This window comes from Prinia subflava, chromosome 15 (assembly GCF_021018805.1).
Source record: "Prinia subflava isolate CZ2003 ecotype Zambia chromosome 15, Cam_Psub_1.2, whole genome shotgun sequence".
Lineage (NCBI taxonomy): Eukaryota > Metazoa > Chordata > Aves > Passeriformes > Cisticolidae > Prinia > Prinia subflava.
In genome coordinates, this window is record NC_086261.1 from 20,220,386 (window position 1) to 20,243,865 (window position 23,480).

Here is a 23,480-nt window from a genome sequence, read left to right on the forward strand (position 1 = left end):
TTTCCCCTCCCTAGGCGATAACTTCTCACACACAATGATGACTGCGAGTTCACTTTACAGTTACAGGCTGTAGAAACCCTTATGGGTCTCCTGGCACACCTTCCACGGTTGGATGCCAGAATATAAACAAGCCCTTAATGTCTGTTTGTTTCTCACATACCTGGGACATAATTAGAGACAGCCAATTGTGTGTCTGCCTGTTTGTGAATAACCAATTGCTCGAGGACACAACATGATGCACAGATCATGTCACATATATGAGAGTCAGGCATAGAAAATGTGTGTGATGATAGTGTGCATCTAGTACTGGTGTGCTTTCTAGTGCTTCTTTATCTGATAAGCAAAGAAATAAATATGTCAGTGTTCAAAAGGTTTCACTCAAGTGCTCTTTCAGGTCTACTTTGAGTCTGAGAGAGGCACAGAGAAACAGCTACAGGATTCTGAATTAGTGTGTCTGTAGAAGGGACCCTCATCATGGCTGTAAGATGATTGTTTATACCCAAAGGCCGTTCTCCTAGTTCAGCTCACAAAGCTGATCTCGTGCGTTGGTCAGTGAAAAGAGCCAGGGACTGAACAACATTCAGAATGACTTGTGCACTCATTACAAGATGTTGCAGTTGCCCAAGGTTTATAATATCCCAGAACTGCAAGAAATATCCTCTTTTTCTCTTTGAACAGGTTTGCAGATGAACAAAATTGTGCATCTTCCTGATGTGACAGAAGATGATAAAATAGCCCTGAAAAGAGACTGATAATGGAGAAGTGACTATCCTGTACCATATCCCTCTACAGTGACTGCAGCTCTTTCTGACTTTGATCTAATTATTGTGCAACTGCAAAGACCTGGGACTCCATATCAGAAAATAATCTGCTTTTCCTTCTTTTTCCAGAGACAGGTAAAATAGGCTAGGATTTTAAGTGGTAGCTTACAGCACATGTTAGATGCCCACGTTTTCTTGAATGTTATTTGAGCTAAGTTACTTCTTTGTTAGCTGCTTTTTTTTTTTTTGCATTCCCCAAATTGTCATCTGTTGGCAAGGATAAAGAAAAGGACAGAGTATTCTGTTGTTTAAAAACAACAAAGCTGCTGCCCTGCCACATTGTAGAAAGTAATTAGAGAGAGTGTTTCTGAACAGTGCTCAGATGTGAGGAATAAAGATTTGTCAAATTTGCCTAATGACTGCATAACTAATGAGTAAGACCTGTGATCATTTCTGTAATGCAAACATTTTTCAAAATTCATGCTTGTCTTTTATTACTGTTAGCATACACTCACATTAAAGTGTGAGCATATTAAACAACAGTGGTAGCACCACAGTATTCCTGTGAATGAAACATCTCAAATGCTGTAACTGCAGAAACTTCTCAGCATATCTACCCTACAGATGCTTTTCTCTGTCCAAAGAAATATGACACATTTTCCCTGACATCATGCTCACCATGTTTGCATTTTGATTTCAGTATAAGGAATTATTGTTCCTCTCATTTCAGCCTCTGTCAGGTCCTTCTGATGCATTTTTAATTCCAGGGTTTGGCATTCATTTCTCACTGATGTATAAGTCACATTACAGGGTCGCTTTGCCATCTTTTTGGATGAGTGTGAACAACAGAAAGTTGACAAAACTGCTTTTCTTCACCCTGGTTAATTTTAAACGACTACATAATTTAGAGTTCACAGAAGCAAATTAAAGTTGACAGGAAACCTGCATTTTAGGCCTACAGCTTTAACAGATCCTCATCTATAAGCATCTGAAGATCAACCTTTTTAATCTGTCCTAAAGCAATACACCAGAAATTTTTCTTTCCTGAAAAAATTACCATCTGCTGCAATTTAAATAACTAACATGAATTCCACAAAAATGGTCACTTGGTCTGTAAAGACCATTCTAATAAGGCTTTTGATCATAAAGCTAAGCTCAAACCCTTTAAAGACGGAATGTTGTAGCAAAACTGAGAACAAATTAATTCAAACTTTGGAGTTATATTTGAGACAGGGGACATGGGACAGTTTAGTCTTGCAAAGCCAAATTTCTGCAGCCAAGATTTCTAGAAGGAAAACTACTCAGGGTGCTCTCATCTGCTAGAGAATCCTGAATTTTGGCCTTTAGAATCCTAATGGTTAAGTTTCAGTTCATCGAACATACATTTTTAATATGGCTTTGGGGCCAAAGAATTTTTTTTGTCTTTAAATGCATGGATTACAAATTTACAACTGCATTTCTTACCTTGCATGGAACCAGCGCTCCCTAATATTCCTTCCTAACTTCTGCAAAATCTCAGTATCACTACTAAGGACATCAGTCCAGTCCTTGTATGATTTATTTTAACCAATCACTGGTGAAGCTGTTCTTTTTCAAGCATGTACAACAACAAATATCATGTATCATCTATTTGAAATGAGATCTTTGTTGGAGTCCATGTTTCCATGGATCCTCCGCAGAGAGTGAGAAGTACAGAGACAGAATTAAAATCTTTAGAAAAATTAGAATATATAAAGCTTTAGATGCATAAAGTAGAAATCTAACCCTCAGCTTTAAGTTTTACATGCCCTAAGTCCTAGTTGTTAGTGTAGAAGGACACAGCTTCAAGCCTAGCGATAGAGTATAGACATAACAAAAATTGTGGCAGTGTGTTAATTTAATCGGTTAGGCTTTCTATACTTTTGTACTTGTTGGGTTCCCTGTATCCCACCCCTCGATTGTTCCTTTGTTAACTCACATGACTCCAGCACCTGCCATGCGACACATACGGTTAGCTGTCTGTCAATTCTCCCGCCTTTGTAAATCCCTCCTATTTTTCCCCTGATTAGTCCAAGTGATGTTCTATTACACCTGTATCCCCTGGCAACCTGCCTCGGTTGGCTGGCAGCGGCTGGCCACCCCCTTTGTCCCCCCTCCAAATCCTTCGGACAAAAACCCTCGGCACCCCTCGCCCCCCGAGCAGTTTCGGGCTGAGGAGGTGTTTGCAATAAACCCTCTGTTCGTCTGAAATTGTTTCCTCCTTTCTTCCACTGCCGTCGAATCTCCATCGCTCGCATAAGTCCCTGCCAGGCAAAGAACCCACGGGAGTCAGCACTGCTTGTGAGCTTGCAGACTGACCCCATAACACTCTGTCGCTGTGTCTGGGCCAGCGGTGACAGAGCCCGTTGGCTCTCTGTGAGCACACCGACGCACGTGTGGCGCCCACCGTTCGGCACTGGAAAGGGGCTTTCAGCACCTTTACGGAGCCCACGGGCAGGATTGGTGCGTCTCAGCAAGGAGCTGAGCTCACCTGAAATAATCCCTGGACGTCACATCGGCCCGGGTTTGAGCGCCCTCCGCGAGGAATCGCTCCCCGGGGAAGAGGAGGGCAGCCGTCTCCGCCGCGTCCCCGAAGACGGTCCTCCTCCGGCAGTGGATCTTCTGGAGCAGCTTTGAAGCACCACGCCAGGGGTTCGTAAGTAAGCAGACCCCCCTAGTCCGCGGGGCGGGTCAGTGGGAACGGCGTTTCCCTTTCTGGCAGCCTGTGGGGGACAGCACCCCCCTGGCTGAGGTCGCGCGGCCCCCGGGATTTGGGTTTTTTGGCCCCTGTCCCGGGCTCACCCCCCCCGGCGGTTTTTCGTTCCCTCGGTTTGATTTAAAGCTTTTATTTTTGTGCGCAAGCGCGAGCTTGCACGGCACGGCTGCCGGCAGGCGCGGGTTTTCGCCGGCCAGCCAGTTTCGGTTTCGCCGCGTGCGCTGGCTTTTTGCAGAGCGGACGGGCGCGTGAAACAGCGGTTTTAAAAAGCGCGGCGGCGGTTTTTTTTTTCGTTGCGTCTTTCGTTTGCTAGCTCCAGAAATCACGCAGGCAGAATGGGTGCTTCTCTGTCTGCTTCCCAGAAAGGAGTGTTTTACAGTTGCGTTGCGTTGTTAGAAGTTAATAAAGTTAAGTTCTCTAAGGATTGTTTAAAAAAGCTGGTCCGATGGCTTTTCCTGCACTACCCGACGGCGTCCCCGCCGATGGTACACAGCTCCCGGTTTTGGGAGCTGGCGGAAAAGAAACTATTACAATTAGGTAACGCCGGGGAAAAGAACCCACGGGAGTCAGCACTGCTTGTGAGCTTGCAGACTGACCCCATAACACTCTGTCGCTGTGTCTGGGCCAGCGGTGACAGAGCCCGTTGGCTCTCTGTGAGCACACCGACGCAAAAAATAGGGTAGAGTGCTGTTTGTAATTTGTATGAACTTTATGTAGGGAAGACAGAGTTTTTCATATATGCTAAGATAGAAGTTTTCTACATAACAAGATAGAACATTATGCTAGTAAGATAGAGTTTTACGTTAGTAGATATGCTATGTGCGTAGGTTTTGACACTGTTTTTCGTAGTTTTACAAATTTTAGAATTGTACCTAGATTGGTTAGTGTGTAGATAAAAAATATGAATATGCATTTTGTAATTTGGCATTAAAAAAGCCTCTGGGTTGGAAGTTAAGGTGTCGATTGATCAATCCGATCAATTGATCCAACCTCCACTTTCTGCAGCCTGAGGAAGGAGCCCTGCCAGGGAGCCGGATGGGATTCTAAAGGTCCCATCTATTGTTGTCTGGGATCTGGGCCCTGGGGTCCCGTCCCTTCCCCGTGCGAGGGTGCAGGACCCCGGGATCCCTCCTTGCCCCTGCGATCCCGTCCCTTCCCTTTCCCCCTCTGGCGTTTGTCCCGGAACTCTGTTCGGGGCTGCCGGGGAGGCTGCGAGGGTCCGGGACCCCGGGACCCCTTCCTATCTCTGCAACTGGGAACTGTGTGGGTTTGGGATCCTGGGACCCCTCCTTGTCCCTGCGACCCCCCCGGACGGGAACTCTGTGCGGTTTGGGATTCCCCACCACCATCGCGATTCCGCGAACGAGGGCTCTGCGTGGGTTCGGAATCTCAGGGCCCCTTTCTGTTATTGTGACCCCATGGCCAGGACCCCTGTCTGGGATCTGTGATCTTGTGATCCTGTTCTGTTATTGTGACCCCACGGTTGGAAAATCCTGCTTGGGGTCAGGAGATGGGAGGCTGATTTACCTAGAGGCTGTAATGTCAGATTTATGCTTGCTTATAGTCTTACTAGAGTTTTGCTTGTTAAGAATTCTGTGCTCTGCTTGTTGTTTGATTAGAGTTTTGTTTGTTAAGATTGCTATGCTTTGGTTATTGTTTCATTTGGACTTTGCTTGTTTATGTTTATAACTGATTGTATTGTAAGACCGCTCTTAGGACTCTCGCACCTTCAGATACATGCTTTTATATAATAAACCACTTTGCTTCGATCCTAAAATGCTGTAAGACCTTTTAGAGACTCTATACCCGTACAATGACCTCAGCAGATCTTGTGCTTTCTCTAATTGCCCCTCTGTACTGGCACAGCACACTGAGAGAAGCAGCAGGGGTACAAAGGGCTGCAAAGGACAAATGCCCCAGTGAGTCACGGGAGACAGAGAGGAATCCAGAGAGGAATCCAGAGAGGAATTCATTGCTTGCAGTACCAGAGAGTGGCAGCCAGTCATGGTTCAGTGCAAAATGCTGTCTCCAGCCAGCTGGTGACAGTCCTTCATGGAAACCGTTGGAAATGGGAGCCTTCAGAGAATGGAAACAAAAATGAATAATTTTTGCTGTCAGAACACAGCATATTTGGAGGCTGTGGATCCTTTAGAGACAGGCAGATTTCCAAGATGAGATTCCTTACTGGACTCAAAGGAACTCTCAAAGCAGCTGCTGGATTGTGTCATTGATGAAGAGCTCTGGACCTCTGAAGGAGGAACTGAAACTACTTAAATACAGGGTTTGATGGAAAATTCATGACAAGCAATTCAAAGCACTAGATATGATCTATTTTATGTGGCTGCAGAAGTACAGACTTCACTGGTGTGTTTCTGGAGCGCTGGAGATGGGTTGTGCATTGAGGCCGTGTTTTTCTGCATGGGCGGCGCAGCATGGAGCAGCTGAGCTCTGATCCCCCAAACACAGCAAATGTGAGCAGCAGAAAGCGCCTGCTGGCTCCCAGGCTGGCTGGAGTGGCCAAGTGTGTGGGAGCAGTGGATCCCTGCTCCAGCTGGGCTTGTGATGTTATTGTTTGTGACACAGTCAGTGGGACTTCTCCCTGCTCGCTGCTGCTTTCGAAGCCAGCGCTCCCCGTGTGCCATCGGCTGCAAAGCCAGGGAGGGAAGGTTCGGGAGCAGGGAAGGGACAAGGCACATCTCAACCCCCAGTGCCCAGCACTCCCCTAACACGAGCCCCTGCTGCTCAGCCAGAGGTGAGGCTGGAGCACTTGCGTGAATGAATGTCCTGTAATGACATATTTCAGTAGCATATAGGAAATACAGCCCTTGGTCATCCCTGATTCATCTCCTCAGCACCGGAGAATGTGACAGAGTAAACGGCCAAGGAACAGCCCCAGCACAGCCATCTAAGGAACCATTTCCTGAGCCAGCTGGGGTGAGACACAACAGACACATGCACAGAGGGAAGACTTTTCCAGTGTTAGACCTGCCTTTGATTTTGGTGGTAGTTAGCTCTCAAAATGAAACTTCTCTCTTTTCCAATAACATCAAAAGAGTTTTTGTTAGTCGTTACTGAATGCAAATTGCTTTCAGTGTATTTTTCTTGAACTAGATTTAAAAGACCACAGATAGTTCATGCATTTATTATGGACAATTTTTTTCTAAAATGTCTTTTTATTATGACAGAGAGGATGAAAAAGGGAGAATGGGGACAGAGAGGGAGGAAGCAACTGTCTGGTTTTTTCAATGCTTTTAATTAGGTAGGAGGATTTTTCAAGCTCGGATAAGCTTTCAGGTATTTGCTTAAGCATTTGTTTTGCAGGAGAAATTCTAGACCACTGATTATTTTAATGACTAATTAGAAGTTTAAAAATATGATAAAGTTAAAATCTGACTTAAAATTTGCCTGCCAATTAGACCAACGTATTTGGAATGTCTTCTTATGTTCAGAGAGAATTTTGCCTAACACAGCTCTAGGAGTATATTTTTCTGCACATCTTGCAAATGCAGATATAAGAAGTGAAATCCTTAATTTTATAACTCTCTTGGTCTGGAGTCTGATCTGTTTGCTATGCCATGAGAGCATGAGAATTATCACAGTTACCTGAGCCAGGCAAATAAAAAAAGAAGCTGACAGCATCTTTCTATTTTTGCATTTCAAGTTCATTTTTAACTAGAGATGTTTGCATACTCAGATGCCTTTTAATGAAACCAAACTTTCAGAGATTTGTCTGGTTTTGTTCTCTACATGGAACATCTACTTACCTAAAACTGTGTTTCCACTTTCCCTAATTTACATAAGTAAATCTTAATTTTTAATTGAAGCTATTACTCCTATTAAACCTTTAGGGATGCCTAAATAAAAATCCCATGGGTCTCTTTAATGGCTGTAATTCAAGGCTATCTTTTTATCATGGTCAAAATTGTTCTTCTGGATCCCCAGTTAATTGTGAAGATAATGCAATGTGGCAGGTCAGAGGCAACAATGACATTGCTAATGCCAGGCTGCAAGGATAGCCTGTATGTAGCTGAGATGGCTTGAATATTTTGAGTAATAATTTAATTTATCTTTTCGTTAATGGATTGGATTGTCTGTGGTACTGATTTTTACAATGCAAAAATGTCAATTTTTCATGATGATGATCATAAGAAAATGTTAGTATGGTTTTTAATAGCCCTACAATGATTTAGAGCCTGTCATAGTTTTTAAAGAGGTTTTGAGCACCATGGAGCTTCAGTCTTAGGGGGACCAAATAAATTTGAATGCCTGAAAGTGAGTTTTCTAAGCAGGGAGCTGCATTTTATTCTCAGCAATAAAATAAATAATAAATTGCCAAATTGTATTTGAAAAATTTACCCTACCATTGGTATTAAAATAAGTTGAAATGCTGTGTAACAGACACATTGAAAGTGTTCATTCTAAAGCTGTGAATGTCCAAGCCCATAAACGCCCGGCTGGGTGTGTTCCAAGGCCAGCTTCCCCAGCTGTCCCTGGCAGAGGAGCTCAGCTGAGCAGCCCGTGTGGGAGCCTGGCTCAGGTGCGGCAGCTGCTCGGAGCTCTCTGGGGACAGAGGCCTGGCAGGGTGACCCTGGTGTTACCTGAAGGGCCTGGCAGGGTGATCCTGGTGTTCCTGCACAGCCTGGCAGGGTGATCCTGGTGTTTCCTGAAGGGCCTGGCAGGGTGATCCTGGTGTTCCTGCACAGCCTGGCAGGGTGATCCTGGTGTTCCCTGAAGGGCCTGGCAGGGTGACCCTGGTGTTACCTGCACAGCCTGGCAGGGTGATCCTGGTGTTACCTGCACAGCCTGGCAGGGTGATCCTGGTGTTCCCTGAAGGGCCTGGCAGGGTGACCCTGGTGTTACCTGCACAGCCTGGCAGGGTGATCCTGGTGTTACCTGAAGGGCTTGGCAGGGTGACCCTGGTGTTCCCTGAAGGGCCTGGCAGGGTGACCCTGGTGTTACCTGCACAGCCTGGCAGGGTGATCCTGGTGTTCCCTGAAGGGCCTGGCAGGGTGACCCTGGTGTTCCCTGAAGGGCCTGGCAGGTGACCCTGGTGTTACCTGCACAGCCTGGCAGGGTGATCCAGGGAGGTGAGTTTAGTTTCCCATGGAAAAGAGCCACCATTCGTATCCACCACCCTCAGCCTGCCACATTGGCTTCTGCCTGCAAAAATGCCGTAAGGATCAAGATTTCTCCCACATGCAAGATGCCACATTTTGGAACTCGGGCTGCTTTTGGAGTGCCAAATGTCTCCCACAATCTGACATCAGGAACATGGCCAGATGAGTTTAGTCTCCCATGGAAAAGGGCCACCGTTCATGTCCACCACCCTCATGCAGCCACCTCGGCTTCGGCCTGCAAAAATGCTGTGGCATTCAAGATTTCTCCCAGATGCAGGATGCCACATTTTGGAACTCGGGCTGCTTTTGGAGTGCCAAATGTCTCCCACAATCTGACACCAGGAACATGGCTAGGTGAGTTTAGTTTCCCATGGAAAAGGGCCACCGTTCATGTCCACCACCCTCATCCTGCCCAATCCTGCCCCATCAGCTTCTGCCTGCAAAAATGCCGTGGCATTCAAGATTTCTCCCAGATGCAAGATGCCACATTTTGGAACTCGGGCTGCTTTTGGAGTGCCAAATGTCTCCCTCAATCTGACACCAGGAACATGGCCAGGTGAGTTTAGTTTCCCATGGAAAAGGGCCACTGTTCGTGTCCACCACCCTCATCCAGCCGCTCAGGCTCCACCCCAGCCCTGGCTCCACCCCAGCCCTGGCTCCACCCCAGCCCTGGCTCCACCCCAGCCCTGGCTCCACCCCAGCCCTGGCTCTGCCCCAAGCCTGATCCCGGCTCAGGCTCTGCCCCAGCCCCAGCTCAGGCTCCGTCCCGAGCTCGGCCCCGGTCCTCCCGGCCCGCTCTGAGGGCCCGGAGGCTCCGTGGGGCGGGTGGTCTCTGCCTTGTCTCGTTTTTGTGGCCAAACACGGGAATCGGCGGTGGGGGGAGCGGGGAAATGAATTCTGGTGAGCCGGGGCTCTCCCAGCTGAGCTGCAGAAGGAAGTTGAGCAGTCCCTGGGCAGGGATCTGCTGCAGGGGTCTGCTGCAGCCCAGGGCATGGAGCACCGGAGCACTCTTGTGTTGAACACGTTGCCCTGGAGTGCGCCGAGGTGATCTCCAGGCCTGGGCCCGACAGAACAGAGGCCGGTGCCCCAGTGTGTCAGGTGCAGACAATGAGCTGTCCAGGGAACGAGCAGCAGGTCCCCTCTGCCCCTGGCGTCACGCTCGGAGTGACAGCAGCCAGGTGAGGGCTGTGAGGATGATGAGGGCTCAGGGCACTGCCAGGTGAGGACTGTTAGGTTGATGAGGGGGCGGCTCCTGCCAGGGGTGCTTTAAAAGGGGAGCGTCAGCTCACTTTGGCCTGGAGCTGCCTGAGGAGAGGTGCTTGTGCTGTGTCCTAGGTGTGTCTCATGGAGCAATGGTGAGAGCCTCTTCTTTGGGTCTGGGGGAGCAGCTGGGTGCACTTGGGTGTGGGGCACTGCTTGAAGGATGTGTTGGGGGAAAACCTTTGTGCTAGACAGGGCAGCAGCCGGTGAGCCAGTGGGGGTTTGTACAGGGGACTTTTCCCTTTTTGCTTTTCAATTTTATCTTGCCAATCCCTTCCTGCTGCCCCTGAGAAAAATGGGGGTTTATGAGGACAAAAGAAGGTTAAATTGAGGGAAGAAACTCCTCTGCTGTTCTTGTCTGTGTTTAAATTGGGGAAAATCCCCCTTCACCTGGGATTTTAATAAATAGTGGTATTTAAATGTGGTTTTAATTCAAAATTTTTTTTTGTGGTATACAGTGTTCTGCTTTAATTTTTGGTGTTATTTATTTGGTGTAATTTGATTTTTGAGTGAAGATAACTTTACGGGTGGGTTTGTTTGTATTTGAGGTAGAATTAATTTAAGTAGCCTTTTAAATAGATTTCTAATATCTGTTATTGACGTTTTGCTTGTATTTATGGTATGTAGGGATTCAGATTGGGTAGGGCTAGCTTGGCTGGTGGAGGTTTGGGTGTTTTGTTGGATGCAGCTTTTAATTTTTGGAATTTTTTTCTGTTTAGTGGTTTTAAGGTGGTTTTTACTAATTCACTGTAGCTTTATTTTGTTTATTGATGGTGTACAATAAGGGATATAGTCTGTTTATTTTATGTTCTATTTCTTATTTCACGTGTTGATCAGGTTGTTTGTAAACAAGGTTTTGTTGTGGTTTTGTTTTTTTTAAAGGACATTTTTAAAGGATGTGCTTTCAAAGGTTTACAATGGTGTAATGGGATGGAATATGAGTCATTTAGTGGTGTTTTTTTAATTGCAGTAAGTATGTAGTGTTTGTTTTGGTTGGTTTGAGATAGTGTGATGTAGTTGATTTGTTAGGGTTTTCTAATACATGTGGTTGGATTATTGTTTATTTTATTGCAGGGGTGTATTTATTTGGTTTGTTTGGTTGCAGTATGTTTGATAGCTTCAGATAATGTGGGAGATACTGTTCATGGTTAAATTGATCTTTTGTGTGTTTTTATAGGTGATATTTTTGTTTGGATGGTTTGAGGCATTATGGGTTTATTGAGTTAAGAACAATATTTTTGGTGTTGTCAATTTAAGTTTATTTGTGGTATTTTTATATTTGTAGTTTGATTTGTTTGTTGTTTTGGTGGGTCTTATTTGTTTTATTTCTGCAAACATGGGTAGTGATATGGTGGATTTTTTAGGTAGTTTTTTGGGGTAGTGACATTCTTTTTTAGTAGTTCAGATTTATTTCATGTTCATTAGTTTGAGTTTTTTAGTTAATTTTATAGAGTAGTGGTTATTATTTATGAGTTAGTGTAGGTGTTTTCTTGGTAATGTTTAGGGTCAGTTGTACAGTTTTGAGTTTAACAAGTTGGTTTGATTTGTCTCTTACAAGTTGTTCTGATTTGTTGTGTGGAATTCTATATGGGTGGGTTTGATTTTTGTTTTATTTTTATGATGTGGTAAGAATTGTTAGTGAAAAGAGTCTAGTGTTGTTTGTTTGTATGGTGGAGATTTTTAGTTTGTGTTTATTTGGGTTTTTTTCCTTAATGCGATTAAAGTTTCTATTTGTATTTACTTGAAAGATTTCAGGAAGATTTAGATTTTTTTTTTGTATGGATGTGCTGTATGAAGACAGTAACTTGTTTTTTTTATGTGATGATGGTGGTAGAGGGCATTTTTGTAGTAGTTATTTTACATGTTTGAGAGGTTTTGGCACTTCAAGTTTCCTTCAAAACAAATATTTTAAGTGTTTGGGATTAGTTACAATGGGACTTCTAAATTTTATTATTTTTAATTAGGTTTTTTTAGGTTTTATTACAGTTAACAGTCGTGATTTTTTTTTTTTGCTGTGTTAGTAATAGAAGTGGATTTTGATTTTGTATGTAGTGATGGGATTATTGTATACGGCATACTAGTGTTGACTGAGGTTTAAGTTTTTGTGGTTCTGATGTGTTAGGTTAATATGTTTATGTATTTCAAAACACATGAGATTTTGCTTTTTATTTGGTTAGAGACAGGTCTCTTTAAGTTTGGGGGTGTTCTGGGTATATATTTGAGGTTTTTTAAAGGAATTGGATAAGGTATTATTTTCATTTTATTTAGTAGTTTGATTATGAGTAATCAGAGCTGGCTTTTTTTGATGCAATTTTTTTGGAGTTTTCTTTTTCAAAGTTCATGTATTTGTGTGGTTAGGGCAGTGGTGTTTCTGGTGCAACTCTAAGCATCCATTGTTGTTTTTGTGTTCCAGGTGCTCTGCTCATATTACACTGAGACCCCCTCACACAGCAGCCAACAGCTCTGCTGAGACCGTGCCCTGATGTTTGGTTTTCTTTGTGAGAGCCGACTGAGACACAGCAGCCCGGGGACAGCAGGAAATTCCCCGAGGGCAGGACGGCCTTCCTTTGCACCTGACGCAGATTCTCGTCCCCGGAAGTCCCAGAGATAAGTGGAGGGCTACAAGACACAGAGGGGATGAAAGCAGGGTGCCAGGTGGGGACTCACCAGGAGGGGTCTGGAGTCAGCTCTGCAGACCGGGATGGCCCAGATGTGACCCTTTAGGCCACATCAAGGGAAAGTCTCCGTTTTGATCACAGTGCTGAGCTGTGCAGGGCAGAGAAGTCCCAGGCCATGTGGAGTCGCTTGTCTGTTGTGCACTCTGTGTCTTTTGGGTGTCTGACGTGCAATGTCTTCTGCCTTAGCCCTTCGAGGAGCCTCTCGGAAACACCAGGCACAGTGTCTGTCCGTGTCTGTCCGTGTCTGTCCGTGTCTGTCCGTGTCTGTCCGTGTCTGTCCGTGTCTGTCCGTGTCTGTCCGTGTCTGTCCGTGTCTGTCCGTGTCTGTCCGTGTCTGTCCGTGTCTGTCCGTGTCTGTCCGTGTCTGTTTCTCTCTCTAACTTTCTAGCAGCAGTAGAACTTTTCAGGCTCCCTGGGAGTAAATAATAATTTAAAAAAACTTTAAATAATTTAAAATAAAAATATTTACTCCCCGGGAGCCTGAAACCTTCTACTCCTGCATTGGACTTATAATTTTTGTTCATTTTCTTTATATATACTATATAGGGTTCCCTGATTAGCCCCCTCCCCTGGCCACTCCCCCCACCGCTGGCCACTCTCCCCTCTCCTGGCCACTCCCACCACCCCCTAACCACTCCCCTGGCCACTCCCCTTGCACCCTAACCACTCCCCTGCCCACTCCCCCTGCACCCCAACCACTCCCCCGGCCACTCCCCCTGGCCACTCCCCAGCCACTCCCCCGCCCCCCAGCCACTCCCCCGGCCACTTCCCCTGACCCCGGCCACTCCTTTGGCCACTCCCCCCCGATGGCCACTCCCACCAGCCACTCCCCCTGCCCCCTGGCCACTCCCCCGGCCACTCCCCCTGCCCCCTGGCCACTCCCCCGGCCACTCCCCCTGCCCCCTGGCCACTCCCCTGGCCACTTCCCCTGACCCCTGGCCACTCCTTTGGCCACTCCCCCCGATGGCCACTCCCACCAGCCACTCCCCCCGCCCCCTGGCCACTCCCTCACCCACTCCCCCCGCCCCCTGGCCACTCCCCCGGCCACTCCCTCCACCCCCTGGCCACTCCCCCGGCCACTCCCTCCACCCCCTGGCCACTCCCCTGGCCACTCCCTCCACCCCCTGGCCACTTCCCCTGACCCTTGGCCACTCCTTTGGCCACTCCCCCCGATGGCCACTCCCACCAGCCACTCCCCCCGCCCCCTGGCCACTCCCACTGGCAACTCCCCCTGCCCCCTGGCCACACCCACCGGCCACTCCTTCTGCCCCCTGGCCACTCCCACCGGCCACTCCCCCGGCCACTCCCCCCACCCCCCAGCCACTCCCCAGCCACTACCCGCCCCCTGGCCACTCCCCCGGCCACTCCCCTTAGCCCCTGGCCACTCCCACCGGCCACTTCCCTGGCCCCTCCTCCCCATGGCCACTCCTACCGGCCACTCCACCCACCCCCCTGGCCACGCCCACTTGCCACTCCCAATGCCCCCGGGCCACTCCCACCCGCCACTCCCCTGGCCTCTCCCCCCACCCCCCAGCCACTCCCCTGGCCACTACCCACCCCCTGGCCACTCCCCTGGTAACTCCCCCCACCCCCTGGCCACTCCCACCGGCCACTCCCCCTGGCAACTCCCCCGATGGCCACTCCCCCTGGCCACACCCACCGGCCACTCCTGCCCCCTGGCCACTCCCACCAGCCACTCCCCCGGCCACTCCCCCCACCCCCCAGCCACTCCTCAGCCACTCCCCGCCCCCTGGCCACTCCCCCCGGCCCCTCCCCCCCATGGCCACTCCCACTGGCCACTCCACCCACCCCCTGGCCACACCCACCGGCCACTCCCAACGCCCCCGGGCCACTCCCACCCGCCACTCCCCCGGCCACTCCCCCCACCCCCCAGCCACTCCCCCAGCCACTACCCGCCCCCTGGCCACTCCCCTGGCAACTCCCCCGATGGCCACTCCCACTGGCCACTCCCCCTAGCCACACCCCCCAGCCACTCCACCCACCCCGGCCACGCCCACCGGCCACTCCCCGGCCACTCCCCCTGCCCCCTGGCCACTCCCCAGCCACTACCCGCCCCCTGGCCACTCCCACCGGCCACTCCCCTCGGCCCCTCCCCCCCATGGCCACTCCCACTGGCCACTTCACTCACCCCCTGGCCACGCCCACCGGCCACTCCCAACGCCCCCGGGCCACTCCCACCCGCCACTCCCCCGGCCACTACCCGCCCCCTGGCCACTCCCCCGGTAACTCCCCCCACCCCCTGGCCACTCCCCCTGGCCACTCCCCCTGGCCACTCCCCCGATGGCCACTCCCCCTGGCCACTCCCCCCGGGCACTCCACCCACCCCCGGCCACTCCCACCAGCCACTCCCCCGGCCACTCCCCCGCCCCCTGGCCACTCCCCCGGCCACTACCCGCCCCCTGGCCACTCCCCCGGCCACTCCCCCCGCCCCCTGGCCACTCCCACTGGCCACTTCCCCAGCCACTCCCCCTGCCCCCTGGCCACTCCCCCGGCCACTCCGCCCACGCCCTGGCCATGCCCACGTACCACTCCCCCCGGCCACTCCCCCGCGATGGCCACTCCCACCGACCACTCCCCCCACCCCTAGCCCCTTCCCTGGCCACTCCCACCGACCACTCCCCCTAACCATAGCGCTCCTCCCTAAACATTGCCTCCCAGCCCTAGCGCCCCTCCCCAAACACCACCCCCAAACCCTAGTACCGCTTCTAACCCTAGCACTGGCCCCTAACCCTAGTGCCGCCCCCCAAGCATCTCATTAGCATATAATTACAGTTACGGTTAGGGTTGGTTAGGTTAGGGTTAGGGTTAGGGCTTCTTTTTTAGTAGTCTAGATTTTTTCATGTTGTTCATTAGTTTGGCTAATTTTATAGAGTATTGGTTATTATTTTTCAGTAAGTGTAGGGATAGAGGGGTTTTTTAGTCACGTTTAGGGTCAGTTGTAGAGTTTTGAGTTTAGTAAGTTGGTTCATGTTTTTTACTATTTTTATGATTGGTTATGTGGGGTTCTCTATGGTTGTTTTTCATTTTTGTTTCATTTTTAGGAGAGGAGTTGTTAGCGAAAAGAGTGCAGTGGGATTTGTTTTTATTTTAAAAATAATTTTTTAAATTTATTTTTACATTTTAGGTCCCCAGTGCTGCCGCCCTGTGGACACAGCGCGGTGCTGCAGCTCTGCCCCCTGCCCGGCCCCGAGGAGCCCCGGGCTGGGAGCGGGGTCTTAGTGCCCGAGTGCGGTCACTGCCCGGGAGCTCCTGTTCAATTCCGCGCTCCCGGCTGTGTCCGCGCGATGGCCGGGCCGCCCGCGGGACTCGGCAGCAGGAAAACACCGAGCGCTGCGTGTTTAACGGGAGCCGGCCCGCTTGCCCTTGCGGCGCCTCGGCCCGGCCAGCGCCACCCTCAGGGAGCCGAGCGGAGCTCCGGGAGCGCGGGGAGCGGCACCGAGTGCGGTTCGACTGCGCCGAGCTGGCCCGAAGAGTGGAATCTAAGCGACTGCATCCAGTAATAGCCGAGCTGTGCCGATTAGATCCGAGTGTAGCCGAAGAGCCGAAAACACCCGAGGATTTCCGAACAGCCGATAATAGCAGAGTATTGCCGATAACAGCCGAGTTTAGCCGAACGGCCGAAAATGGCCGAGTGCAGCCGATAACAGCCGAACCCAGCTGCGTTTAGCCGACTGTAATGGGATCGAACCGAACCAGCTCTGCCGAACCACGCCGAGGTCGCCTGGTTATGACCCTATGACTGTGGCTGAACCAAGGCTCTGCTGCAGGTGTATTTGAGACATCTTTCCTCTTTGACAGAAGGAAGAGGAAAAAAATAAAAAGAAGAAGAAAAAACAGGAGCAGTTCCGGGGCGGTCCCGGGGCGGTGTCCGCCGTCACTGCCGCCTTCTCGGCGGGCGATTCCAAGGCGCTGTCGGGCTCGCTGCCGGCCCGTCGGCGGGCGGGCAGCCGGGACGCGATGGCGCTGTGCCCGGAGCTGGAGCGCTCGCTGTCGCTGCTGCAGCCGGGTGCCGGCCGGGCCCAGCAGCAGCAGGAGCGGCGGGCGGACGCGGCCCCCACGCCCATGGTGTTCATGTGCGCCGGCTGCGGGCGCCCCGTGGGCAACACCTGCACCTGGGGTTCAGTGCCGAGGACAGCGGTCCCATCCTGCTGCGCAGTGAGTACCAGCGCTGCCACCCCCCGCGCTGCCGCGGTCACTGCCGCCGTGCCTCCTTCCCTGCCTCCCGCCGCAGCTGCGGCCGCCAGCGTCGCCACGGACCCGGGGCGGAAGGGCTCCGAGCTCCCCGGAGAGTGCGGATGGTGAGGGCCGGGCCTGGCTGGACACAGTCCTGGGGGAGTCGGGGGTTGCCGGTGCTGGGGACAAGCCCGGCAAAGGGCCCGGAGCGCTCGTGTGGCCCGAGAGCCCCTGGAGCACTTATCTGGGATGGGCTGTACAAGCCGCGTATGGCCTAAGGGAGAGGGATTTCTCACAAGGACATGTAGTGATGGACAAGGGAGGCAGCTTTAGATTAAATGTCAGGAAGAAATTTTTCCCTGCGAGGGTGGTGAGGCCGTGGCACAGGTTCCCCAGAGAAGCTGTGGCTGCCTCTGTGTCCCTGGAAGTGCCCAAGGCCAGGTTGGACGGGGCTTGGAACACCCTGGGATAGTGGAAGCTGTCCCTGCCCAGGGCCAGGGGTGGAATGGGGTGAGCTTGAAGGCCCCTTCCACAATTCAGCGATTCTGATGGTCTTGGTCTTGCTGAGGTTAGCCAGCCTGAGGAGCTGATGCAAATTCAGGCTAAAAGATGAGTGCTCATCATTTATACTGTGTAAAGCATGAATGAAAGGTTAAAAAAATTCTACTGCATGATTTTTTTATTTTTTTTTTTTAAGAAAAGGGATGGGGAGAGGTGCTTCCTTTTATTTTCTTCTGAATAAATGTTATCCCTTACTTGCAGCGTGGTAGAAACCCTACTCTGCTCTGGCTGCTCCAGGACCCTTGGCAGCAGATACAGGCACACCTCAAGGCATCTCGACTGCAAGAGGGATTTGTTCTGTGTCCGTACTGACTCTGTTGAAAGGTAAGTGCAGACTGTTTATGGGTCAGCCTGCCAGCTCCACTGCACTCACCAGGCATGGCACTGAGGGTGCTCCTGTTACATCTCTGGCAAGGCTGGAGGGAGCTTCTTCTGCTGCTCTGTCCCACGGTGCTTGTCTGTATTGCTGCTGTTGGCATCCCAGTGCTCAGTTGTAGGGAATATCACCTATCACCTGTGTAAGGCACAGCCTAGAAAAAGAACCAAAACAAAACAACCTGGCCTGCCTTTTGTGTGGGAAGTTGCATTCCAGCCCAGAAAATATCACCAGGTCCAGGGCACTGGAGGGTTCCTTCCCATTTGATCAGAAGAGTTCACAAACCAAGCACCAAAGAGGCCTGGCTGGAGCCTGTTAGGGGTCAGCATTATCAACAGGGAGTGTGGCCAGAGGGGCTCGGGCAGGACTTGGGGTGGCTCTGACCTGTGCTGGCCACATCTGCTCTGTCCTTGCTAAGATGGGCAAAGGCAACTCTGACATCTGAGTACGTGCTTGAGACTCTCACTCAGCTGTCTTAAAATCTGTCTAGAAAATGAAAGTGTGCTTGGGTTTAGTCGGTTTATAGCACTTCAAAGTGGTTATTAAAAACTGTATCCTCAATTAAGGCTCCGCACCAGAGTCCTTTTGTGCAGGCATTGTCCTAATAGACAGTGGTTGTTCATCTGGGCTGGTATTAATGTCTCTGTTTTTTTCTGAAGTTCCCATTTATTTTGCTGTATTGCTGTGGATATTCCCCCTGGTACTCTGGACAGGGTTTGGAGATTTTTTTCTTCATTCCACCGCTAGAGTACTTTTTTTATTGCATGGCAGTAAAATTCTCTAAAGCACTAACTTGGCTGCAGAATGGCATGTTCTGGCAAAGGGATGCTGCTTCTGCCAGCCAGCACTGCACTGTTCTCGGTGTCTTGGTGCCATTTTTCACTGTATCCCGTATCCCCAGAATCCAGGGCTGTCTCTCAGGGTTCTGAAGGAGTGCTGTGTTTGGATTTTTGGCTTCAGAGTGGGAATTGCATGATGTAACCTGTGGCATCTCAGCTATAGGCCAGGAACCCTGGAAAAGCAAGCTCGCATTCACGAGGAGCTGCTTCCTCTTGAAAGTCCAGCTGTCTTGCAAGAGGTGCTGCACAGGGTGAGTTTTAACCTTACATCATTCTTTGTTGAAATCACCTCTGAGAAATCTTAATATGCTTCAATGGTTTCTGCAGAACAGCTTATTCCACCCAGAGCAATTCAGTGCATTGTAACATGTACTGGACTGCTTCCTGTAATTGCTGTCTTGTGCTCTGCAAGACTTTTAGCAACTTTTCCTTCAATTTTCATGGTAATTAGCATTTTCTGTTTATCAAGCACAGCATTAAGTTCCTATTGCTGTCTCAGAAATTGGATCAGTTGTTTCTAGATCATTCTGATTCACTTCTCCAGATCTTCATTTAACTTTTAGCCATGTTTCTTCTGCCTCCTGTGGAAATGGACTTAATGCTTTTGCTGTAACTTTATCTTGAAATATTAATCATAAATGAATCATGGTAAATCAGGTTGATGTTTTGCTCTACTAAAATCTTGTGACTGCAGGTAGGAAGAGTTGGGAGCGAACAGTCTGAGGAAGTGGACTGTGGAAGCTGAAGGTTGTCCAGGCAAAGCTGAGTGTGTGGCTCTGACACTGACCAAGGCTGGAAAGAGTTAATGTGTGGACAGAGAATGTTAGAGCCGGGTGAGCTTTCACAGGATGAAAGGAGCGAGGAGAGAATCGAATGGAAAGAACTGCTGAGATCAGGTTTGAGCCCTTTCTTTGGGTTTGGGATTTGTTAGTGGTTTTTTTGTTACCTAACACTACCTAGCACTTACTTACTTACTTACTGTGAGATTTGAAGTTTTCTCCAAAAACTCAGAATGAATTTCCCCACTCTGCCCCACTGGTAGCAGCACACAGGAGAACAGAGCATGTGGTTTGGATCTTGAGGGAGTTCCAGCAGTACAAGCTGTGAGTTACCGTGTTTCTCCCAAATTTACATCCAGCAAATCTGAGGAATTACCTCTTGCCTGAGCATTCCTGGTCTCTGTGACTCTTTAGTAAGAGACAGCTGGGACTGGCCAAGCTGAGACAGGATCTGTTCCTGTCAAACCATCTATTTCCCATGCAAATTAGAATCTGGGAGGCAAGTGCCCACATCAATCCTCACAAATGCCCACACATACTTCTGGGGCTGCTGTATGTATCTGCTGGATTTGTCAGCGCCAGCATTTGCGAAGGATCACCTTGTGAGCAACTCAAAAGACAGATAAATAGAGGCAGCAGCAATTGTCTTGAGTTAACCTTATGGTAAGGCTTATGGATATTTTTAGTCACTATAAGAAGGCTTATGGATATTTTTGATCACTTTCTTAGCACTTGCAATTACCCCTGCTACCACACAAAAGAAACCGAGGAACAGGAAAACTCCGCTCTGTGTCTCTGGCAGAAGAAAAGCCAGCAAACCAGTTTGCGTTCACCCTGATTCCTAGTCCTGTGCTGCAAGTACAGAAATGTCTTGAGCCTTTGGGAGGGGGACTGGGACTGTGGAACCCAGCTGCATGTGTCTCCTAGGTCACGTTTTTCTTGGAAGCACCTTTCCTAGTTTCACTGCTTTTTGGAAATGAACTGTTCTGAGCAGAACCAGTACCTTCAGACTCAGGGTCTGAAAACAAAACAAAACAAAACAACCAAAAAAACCACTAAAAAGCCCCAAAACCCATTGCCTAAAAGAACAAAGAAAGAGAAAATATACCGGGATTATTTTAATAAACCTGAATTTGTGGGAGGCACTGGGTTTGTTTTCCCTTCGTGCAGCAGCACGAAGTTTGCACGCATTTTGCTGCCGCTTTGGCTCTCAAGAACTGGAAATGCCTGGATTTCTGTGTGGTTTCCCCAGGTTCTCCTATTTAGCAGGAGCTGCACGGTGAGGTCAGTGTTCTGAGGGAGGCCCTGGCACAGCTGCCGAAGGCTGGGAACGTGGAGTGTGCAGGGAGCATCCGGGGGGCTTCTCCCCCCTGAGTTTCTCCCGGGGTGTGCTGCCTGCACTGCTGGATGTTGGACCCGGCTTTGGGCCGTTCTCCTGCGGTCCCAGCTCTGAGTGCTGCCCCTGTGGCCAGACCTTGCCGTGTGCCGGCACCAAACCCGGGCAGCTGGGGCTGCTTTTCCAGCCCTTTGGTGCCACGGGCAGTCCCTGATTGCCGGAGCTCCCCAGCGCCCAGCCTGGACTCGCTCTGTGGGGGGGCCTGTTCCATCTGCCTGAACCAAGGACATCCTGCCCAGGTTTGACACTTGACTCCCGTTGTTTTTCCTCTTGCAGGCAGCTGGCAAAAGAGGAGAGAGCCCCTGCGAGACAGAGCCCCTGGAATGCCCTGTCCCGGTCTGAGGTTCCCACTTTTCTCTCCGACTCCCGGGGAATTGCTGGAGCAGAACCAGAGAGTGTCCATTTCATTTCCTGCCTTTTCCAATAAATGGTGACTTTCAGCTGGAGTGTGTTCCTGGTGTCATCCTCCTCCTCCTCCTCCCTGGATTTGTAAATAAATGTCCTGATTTTAGCCAAGTAGAATTTTGTTGTTCCAGGCATTGTGGCTCTTTTGTTTCATTGAAACTTCCCAACACTGCTGAGACTTTGAGATGTCAAATACAAGTAAGACTGGAGTTTCTTGGGATTGTTACTCACACAAAATAGGGATCCTTCTTGGACAGGAGTAACTTGACGTGTTTAATGCCGCTTCCCTTTAAAATCAGAGCAGGGGAAGCAGATTTGAAATCATCATTCCATGAACTTGCACCAAATTCCTCCAAAGCTGCAAAAGTTTTCCTTGTTAGAAATTCCTGAGCTTGTTTTCCAGGCAAGCTGGGATTTAGATGTTCTTTGTTTCTTGGATTTGCTGGTTTTCCTCTCTCTCATTTTAGTAAAGGATTTTTTTTTTTCATATTTTCCATGCTGATTGGAATTTTTGTACTGCTCAGGGCACATTGCCAAGGAGATGTACCAATTTCATGTTGGTAAATCAGGCATTGTTCAGCACCATATGCCCACAAGTCTGTAAATTCCCAGGGAAACTTGCTAAGTGTTGAATTGCCATAATGAATCTCTTTGTAAAGTTGATTATACTTTTTTCTTTATTTTTAATTACTTTGAATTTTTTATGTAGGGGGTTTTTTTAATAAGTGAGGTCTTTTTGTATTTTTAAATTTTTTCTTTCAAAAATTTTCTATTTTAATTTTTCCTTTGTAATTTTTCCTTTGTAATTTTCCTATTTTATTTTTTCCTTTTTATTTTTTTCCATTTTATTTTTTTCTTTTTATTTTTTCCTTTTTATTTTTTTCCTTTTTATTTTTTCCTCTTTTTTTTCTCTCTAACTTTTTCCTTTTTATTTTTTCCTTTTTATTTTTTCCTTTTTAATTTTTTCCTTTTTAATTTTTTCCTTTTTAATTTTTTCCTTTTTAATTTTTTCCTTTTTAATTTTTTCCTTTTTAATTTTTTCCTTTTTAATTTTTTCCTTTTTATTTTTTTCCTTTTAATTTTTGCTTTTTATTTTCTTTCTTTCTAATTTTTCCTTTTTAACTTTTTAATTTTATTTTTTTCTGTGTTTTACTTGAAATTTTATTTGAAAACTTTTTTTTTTCTTCATGTTTTCTTTGTGTTGGTGTGTTTTGTTTTGTTTTGTTTTTTTTCCTCTCTCTCTACTCTTTTATCTACTTTTTTATAGCCCAAGTATGTGGAAGTTTGGCTGGTGGGAACAGAGGAGGTGACAAATGAAATCCATGTCCACTCCACGTCCGGATAGAATTGAGAGTGCAGCTAGAGAAATCTCTGTATTTTCTGCTAAATTAGAAATCCTGAACAGAGAAAGCTCTAAAGACCAAGGGGCCTTCTTTTTTCTTTTCCTTTTTCCCCCAAACAATTCTCATTGTAGCCATTTACAGGATCAGGAACATTACCTTGAAGTCGAGGTGTATTTCACAGGTAGCGAGAAAACAAAGTAGACTTGATCTTGTAACTCTCATTGTTTAGTAACAAAGAAATCCAAAACAAACAACATTAAAAAAAAAAATAAAAAAATCCACCAACCCCACAAAAGAACAGAGAAAGAGAAATTATACCAATATTATTTTAATTTAAAACCACTTTCCCCCTTAGAAAACCAGGCTAATGTAATTCTGCTTAATTGGGGTGCTGTCGTGTTTAGGTTACTGAATTAATAGAGTTTAAAACATACAGCAATAGACACGAATTTTAAAAACTAAGTACAAAAATATGAATATATATAATAAAAACAGAAATATAAATATGAAAAATAATATCGTAAGTAAATACAATCTATAATATTTCTCATTACTTATATTATATACAGTAGTTTATATATTATATCCATAGATATGACTAGAAAAAAGACATGGTAATGATCAATATTAAAATAATAAATGTAAAGAAATAATGGAATAGAGCTTAAAACAGAGGGGGTTTTTTGGTTTGAATTTGCTTGGTGGCAGGGATTCTCTTTTAAGCGGTGGCCGGGTGTCTTTCGGGGCGTTTCTTTTAGGGGGTTTCTGTGCACGTTCTCTTCGGGGGTCCCTGTCTGCGTGTCCCCGACGCGCGGGGAGCCCCGGGCCGGGCCGCCGTGCTGCCGCCTTGTGGACAGAGCGTGGTACTGCAGCTCCCCGCCGAGCCCGTCCCAGTGCTGCCGCCTTGTGGACACAGCGCGGTACTGCAGATGTTCATCCCAGGGGAGCTGCTGGCTTGGCTAGAATTGGTTTCCCAGTAAAACTGGGGGTTGTCTAGAAAACCTGAATTTGTGGGAGGCACTGGGTTTGTTTTCCCT

At 48.4% G+C, this 23,480-nt stretch overlaps 1 protein-coding gene across 3 annotated transcripts; it reads left to right on the forward strand.

Moving 5' to 3' along the window:
* The first annotated feature begins 15,444 nt into the window (after positions 1-15,444).
* LOC134558669 (protein Mis18-alpha-like) lies at positions 15,445-23,474 on the forward strand. 3 transcript variants are annotated; one of them, XM_063412762.1, is made up of 5 exons: positions 15,445-16,869; positions 17,507-17,629; positions 18,678-18,771; positions 19,215-19,416; positions 20,972-23,474. In XM_063412762.1, the coding sequence occupies exons 1-4, from the start codon at positions 16,529-16,531 to the stop codon at positions 19,263-19,265; spliced, it is 609 nt and encodes a 202-aa protein (XP_063268832.1). In that variant the 5' UTR covers positions 15,445-16,528; the 3' UTR covers positions 19,266-19,416; positions 20,972-23,474. The 3 variants fall into 3 exon arrangements, with proteins under 3 accessions (XP_063268832.1, XP_063268834.1, XP_063268835.1); XM_063412764.1 differs by lacking the exon at positions 20,972-23,474 and having other exon boundaries at positions 15,446-16,869; positions 18,583-18,771; positions 19,215-19,266; XM_063412765.1 differs by lacking the exon at positions 20,972-23,474 and having other exon boundaries at positions 15,446-16,869; positions 18,642-18,771; positions 19,215-19,266.
* The last annotated feature ends 6 nt before the right edge of the window (positions 23,475-23,480 follow it).